The following is a 6831-nucleotide window of genomic DNA, read 5'->3' on the forward strand; positions in this document are numbered from 1 at the left end:
CTGAATAATTTTCCCAAAACCTAGAAAAAAGAAAATACAATAGTAGTTTTCCTGTGGGTCACTCTGTGCACCTCAATTTATTTATCAGCTTTTAAAATAAAAGGTTTTCTTAATATTCATATATAAAACTGAGCACTCATTTTGGTGATTCATAGTTAACAATAATAGAAATCTGCTTTGACATTACATAATGTTTCCATTAAGTGTGTTAGGGTAAGGATGGATTATTTAATTTTCTTTCAGTCTCTAGGAGTACCACAGAATCATAAATAAACCTAGCCATGTTTACTGTTTTTCTTTTAAAGCTTTCATCCTACTTAGCCCTCCGTTTGTACATGTGGCACATGGGCTTGGACCACACTTTTCTAAAGTGACATCTAATTCCAAGTACGTCTAGAAGGGTTTATGCCAAACTGACATGCATTACATTTGAAATCTAAAAAAGGGAACAGCCTACAAAGTCTACAGTTCTTGAAAACTTTAGTGCAAGTGATTTTGCTAAAGTCAGGCAGCCAATCAGTAGCAAAGTTTTTAAGTAGATCCAGTGTTAGTATATGGTACTCTACTGCCTCAGTCTTGCCATTCCTGGAATACGAAATGTGAATGCAAAAAATTAAGTCCATTTTTTGAATGCAGTGATTAGGTATCTAAGTCTAGATCCATAGATTTTTAAAGCATTGAATGAGCTATGTTTTTGATCTGCACAGCACCTAATAATATTTTTATGTACAACAGGTGTTTGAAATGGATATTGCTAAGCAGTTGCAAGCTTACGAAGTTGAATATCATGTGCTTCAGGATGAGCTTATAGATTCATCTTTAAATGACAATCAGAGGCTGGATAAATTAGAAAAGGCAAACAGCAGCTTGCGCAAACAAAACTTTGATCTCCTGGAAGAACTGCAGGTACAATTTCTATTTCATATTTAATTACTATTATAATTTATCCACCTTTTCAGAAAAGACTGTCCTCCACCAAGGTACAGGACAGACTGGCATTTGGTCTAGTGACTTTAAAGCATAACCACTTCAATTTTATTTAGTTTAGCCTTTAAAGTTTAAATGCAGAAGAAATTCTGATAGGGGCATGGATAGAGCATGTGTTTTCAATTAGTGAAAAGTTGAATCATCACACTGTCTCTTCCCTTATAATGAAAATCACACCTGTAGAAGATAACTACAAATACACAAAGTGCTTTCTCAACTTCATTTTTACGTTTTCAGACACTGCTCTATTACAGCAGGAATACTGGTCTATCACAAATGGGAAAGCTAATGACAGTGTCACAACTTAGAGATACATTAGATATGGAATATGTTGTTTGTAAAGAAATACACTTTCTTACAAGATTTTTTTTAAAACTGTTATCCAGATTATTTAGACAATATGTGAAATAGTAATTTCTAATATATGCTTAGTGCCTGTTCAGTCTGCAGCTCTTTCAGAGGCAGTACACCTGGTCTCTGTAGGGGTTATTCTTCACTTACTGTTCAAGAAGTTAGCTTACTGGCTGCTTTATTATGGTATATTTGTTATAGTTTGATGGAGAAAGGGACTTCAAGGGTAGGAAGCAGACACTTCAAGCCTCTTGATTATTGTTAAAGACATAGACTTTGTAAGATATTAGGGGGGGAAGGAGTTCAGGTTTCTCAGCCATTGGTCCTGTATCATGACTAAAGCTAGCCAACCATGCAGATTTACATTGCCTCTCCTAACAAAAATTTGCGTAAGCTGTAAATTCTGATCCTGTGAGATCTGAACCTGTGTCTAAGATGAGCGTTAGAGGAGTCAGAAGAGATACTCCCTGCAAGATATTTTCATAAAACTTCAGGCACATGGGCAAGGAAATTGTTGAATGTAGCATGGGGGAGAGGGATTTCTGGGATGAGAATCAAGATACGATGTCCTATAGATAGCTGCATCAGGGGATCTTCTAACCCCTCCTGCCCCTGAAGACTTTGCAGCCCTAAGCAGTTTTTTACAAAGCCCATCTCCACCTGAGTGCTGGCAAGTCAGCACCTAACATCATAATGGGGAACTTAACTGTTGGTAGTGTTGGAGCAATCCCTTTGTCTTGGAGGTGGGCTTCATCAGCCTTCATTTCCTATGGTGAAAGGTGACCCATTGCTTATGGGAGGAGAATGCATCACCAAACAATGTGGGTCATGGTTTGTCATTAATTTGGCCGAAAAGGCTGAACTCTTTAAGCTACTGTAATTACACGAAGGGCAGGGAGCTCATGAGAAAGGCAAATACTTCCCTGAAAGCCAAGGCCATCTGGTGCTCTTGTCTCCAATTGTTACCCAGTGCTGAGACTTCCAAACAGATCTCTGCTTTTGTTTAAGTACTTCAGCTACAGATCTCTTCTGATGAGTTTGAATGACCTAATAGTTTGCGTCGCCACGAAGTAGAATGCCCATATATGCAGCCTTTCGAAGGAGAATTTTAGGAATTTTTCAAGATGTGTTGTCCATTTGCATATTGCACTAAATCGCCTCCTCCCCCTTTGCCTCCGAATTTGGCATTTGTTGGTATCAGTGTTGAGATGAAAGGAGGATGCAGCTGACAGGCTTGAATGTCTTTGCTTTGCAAAGCACGTGGAATTCAACAAATATGGCTGGCCAAAAGTGTCTCCCTACTGATCCGTACAGAGGCTTATCTTAACCTGCAGCTCTTCGGTATATAATTTGCAGACTTAGTAACTTTCTAGTGTCATTACTTTGCATTATATTCTGAGTTTAATTGTGAACTAATCAAAGCAATCAAGTTGAGAGAGGGAAGTTTCTTGTTATTAGGCAAAACCATAGTTGTAGTCTAAAGTACACAGATCTAAACGTTCATATTTGCATTTACCTTTGCAATTTTTCATTATTTGGAAAGTATTTTATATTTATTAGTGTGTCTTAAAAAATACTTTAGAGTTGGTTTCAGTTATTAATAGATTTTCTCCCCCCCCCCCCCCCCCTTCTTTCCTTCCCCTCCTCTGTTCTTATTACTTTGAAAGGTGGCTAATGGAAAGATCCAAAATCTTGAAGCGACAGTAGAGCTTTTATTGACCAATGAAGGCAAATTGAAGCAGTCCATTCTCACTCTTGAGCAGGAGCGAGCAGCTTTGCTGAAAGCAGTGGAAGAGATGCGGAAAAAGATTGATGATACAGATGGGAAGCCTCTACTTACTAGACAAGAACACATGGATGCTGACTGACATTCAGACTTGTAATGGAGCAGAGAAGCTGAGCAAGAAACAAAGGGAAGAACTGTGTCTTTTTGTCATGATCCATGGGGATTTGACATTGTCACCTTCATTGTACATGCCTCACTGTAGCAAAGCAAGATACGGGCATAGTGGCTTCCCATATCAGAAGCTGGTTTCTTGGGGAGAAGGCTCGCTTTTCTTAGTATGTAGAAATACGATGAACATGTAAGATGCCACATAATAATAAGCAGGAGAAAAGAGTGTGCACCATCATACACAACACCGTGAAGACGTCATGGATTCTTCCTTAAGTGCTTCTAAACCTAAGTGCTTTCTGTTTGTCACATATTTTGTTTGTGTGCAGATCACCACCATGTTAAATAGCACATCCTTTAGAAGGTCCTTTGAAGAAATATGGCAGTGTAAAACCTTTGAACGGATGACTGCCCCATTGCAGCTATGTGGTGGTAACATTTACAGAGAGTCTTGTGATTGGACTTGAGATATTTTTGGCAGTGTAGTTCCCCTACAGCTTGACTGGGTTCTGTTAATTATGTTGTTTACGCTTCAGAAAACTGCTTCCTGACGCTTGAAGGTATCAGTCCATTGGACTCCAGAGAGCTGGACTTCATCATATGTAACTATGCATAATTGGGGGGGGTTTGCCATCTGTTTTTATAAGTATGTTGTTTTAATACATTTTTTGTTTAACAACTGTTAATTTAGTCTATTGTTAGTTGGCATTATCTGATAAACATACTGTATATAGTAACTGCATTATGCTTAACAAAATACACTGACATTGGCTTGGTGAAGCCTGTGACTCTTGCAACATCACCTAAGGATTTATATTCAGACGCTTCAAGTTTCATCTTATTTATTTCTGATCTGCTGTGTGATGTAAGACATCCTTTTGCTGGGAAACTAATGCCCGCTGTCTTTTTTTTTTTTTTTTTTGCTTTTATTTGGTACTCTGTGCCCACCCATCCTCTGGGAAATCTTATTTTTTAAGAGTTTTTCTGAAGTAGTGGAGGTGTTTCAAGACCTTCATGTTGTGCCAGATATGCTTAAACTGTTTTGTAAAGGGTATGGCAGTTTGATTTAGGACACCACTGTTTTTACAATGCATCTTTTGAGTCAGATTGCACATGTGGGAAAAAAAAATCTCACTTTCCTTAATACAGTGAAAGTAGTTTTCAGGCCAGTTAAAGTGCAACAGTATCCATGCATATCCAGGTTTTTGGGTTTGCTTCAGAATTACGAACAGTGTCATAGTTTTGTTCAGTCCCCAAGCACAGAGTTAATAGGCATTGGTATTTTGTTATGGTGGAGATTCACCCAGGAGAGTGATTTTTGGTTTGGGGTGGGGTTTTTTTCTTTTTCTTTTTTTCTTAAATTGATGTTTTTATTTTTGAAGTATCAAAGCACACAGGTTTTTTTCTGACTGGCCATGTAGAAGACGTTTTGTTTTACTTTCTCCTGTCTCATGCAAATCCTCCTGATACGTTGTGGTTGTAGTTTAATAGGAGAGCTGTAACATTCATCCACTGTGCAAAACAAATACCTCCATGTAGAGCAAAAAGAGAAAGAGAATTTACTCTTCAATTTCTAGAAGCTTTGTTTGACTCTGTCGTGTCTTGAATATGTCTGGTTCTTGCAAATCCACTCTGAATTCATTTAGTATTGAAATTCCAGATAAATCAGTTGGTATTAATCCATTTACCTCTTAGGCTTGTTTTTTTTTATTTGGAAATCCATATTTCATGCTTCACGTTTAAAATCCTGTCATAATGGACCTCGTACTGTTAGAGCACTCAGTAATATTGCATTTTTACAGCATAGTGCCATAATTCATACACTGACTTTTTAACAAGAGCAATAAAAAAAAAAAATCTATGCTTACATCTATGTCTGTACATTTTTTGACTTTTAAAAGCAAAAATATAGTTGGTGGGGTAACAGTTCAGAACCGTGTAAGACGAGACTTTTCCTGAAAGTACAGTACCATCTACAGTGGTTATTAATGAAAACTCTTAGTCCTCAGACTCTTCTAAACATGCTAAGGATCCAGCTGTGATCTTGGGACCTGCATCTACATGGGTTGGCCAAGGTGAAGTATGTTCCACATGACTCCAGGGACACATTCCTTTTTGCGATGTTTTGCTTCGCTGCCAATACAAGTGGAGGGCTACTTCTAGTCCAAAGCCTTTTACTGAGAATTTGTGTAATTCCAGAAGTGCGTGCACCTAGATAAGAACTAAAGTCACTGTTCTCAGAATACACATGTGGTAAATAGATAAGAAGCGACTTTTTGCTTTTGGGGTTATATAGATGTAACTACTTCATTGTACCAGGGGGTTGAATTTTCTGTGGGAACAAATGAATTTTCTATTTGTACATATGCAAATTAATACAATTTTGTTACATGTGTAAATACCTGGCAAAGTGAGGGATCATGCCATCCACTGGTCCAGGGTCTGAACATGAATGAAATAGTTGATTTAAGTATTTCTGCTGCTTGCACTTGCATGGTATGTCACTCCAGTATGTCTTTCCCCACACTGTGCCGATTTTTGTCATCAGGCCTCTCCAGTTCAAGGGGCCAAACTGGAGGAGTTTGGAGGAAGGTAATATCACTTACCCAGTTCCCAACATTGGAAAAGCTTGGGGCTTTTCCCTTCAGAAGTATGAGAAAAAAGTAATAGACCCTAGAGCTAGTCGCAGGTACTTGCATCCTTCTCCTGCTACACTCTGTAGCTGAGCATCCTTAAGGATATATAAAATGAGATCTCCTGTTGTCTGAGTACCAGCAATTATCATCACATACTGTCTTCCATATGAACAGTAATTTCTGATTCAGAGAATGTTCTGGGAGAAAAAAAAAACAAAACAAAAAAAACCCCAAACCTGCAAATCCATATACCGGCCCTCAGCAGGAATCCTGAATGAACCACTCCTGGAAAAGCCAAGTTGAAATAATAAAAATTTTCTGCATCTCACTTCTACAGCTAAAAATCCGCAGCAGTGATGCTTACTTTTTGAAGCAAACAAAAAACAGTGAAAAAGGAAGGAAGGAGTTCACTTGTATGCGCAGCCTAGGCTTCCAAAGGTGCATGACAAAGGCAGCAAAGTGCGCAGCGTGAGCATGCTAGTGAATGACGTTGGTGCAGTAATCCAGAGAGGGTTAGCCTGAAATGTGGTAAGAACTAATGTTGGCATGTGCAAGATGAAAAAGGCAGAGCTCCTCTAAAACCATAGCAGTGAACAGCAGCTGCGTGGCTGGAGGACCCGCTGTGGTGTGCCGCCGTCACCTGGCTCTGGTTTGTTTTTTCCAACTAGCGCAAGTGGTAGTTTGTGGTGGGTACCTGTGACTCCCTATGCTTTTGGCTGTTAGATATACTTTTATATTTTGCCCTGTTGTCTATTTCCAGAGATCATTACTTAATACAGAATCTGAGAATGATGATACAGTGCCTATCATGTGGGAAGGTCAAAGCACTTTCATAAAGGCACATATTACAGGTCTTCCCTTGTACAGAGTGAGAATTGAGTCACAGAGAAGTTCAATGACTTGCACCAAATATTTCAGCTTCTCACTGATTGCTGGCACTGAAATCCAAATCTTCTAAGTCAT

At 38.8% G+C, this 6831-nt stretch overlaps 1 protein-coding gene across 5 annotated transcripts in view; it reads left to right on the forward strand.

Annotated features, from left to right (window-relative positions):
• The window catches only part of TBC1D1 (TBC1 domain family member 1), a 115819-nt gene extending 110714 nt beyond the window's left edge, over positions 1-5105 (forward strand). For all 5 annotated transcript variants that reach the window (XM_064449279.1, XM_064449283.1, XM_064449282.1 and 2 more), the window contains 2 exons: positions 736-906; positions 3006-5105. In XM_064449279.1, the coding sequence (XP_064305349.1) occupies positions 736-906; positions 3006-3206 (372 nt within the window). In that variant the 3' untranslated portion in view covers positions 3207-5105. The remainder of the gene's footprint in view (positions 1-735; positions 907-3005) is intronic.
• The last annotated feature ends 1726 nt before the right edge of the window (positions 5106-6831 follow it).

The sequence above is a fragment of the Phalacrocorax carbo genome, chromosome 4 (assembly GCF_963921805.1).
Source record: "Phalacrocorax carbo chromosome 4, bPhaCar2.1, whole genome shotgun sequence".
Classification (NCBI taxonomy): Eukaryota; Metazoa; Chordata; class Aves; order Suliformes; family Phalacrocoracidae; genus Phalacrocorax; species Phalacrocorax carbo.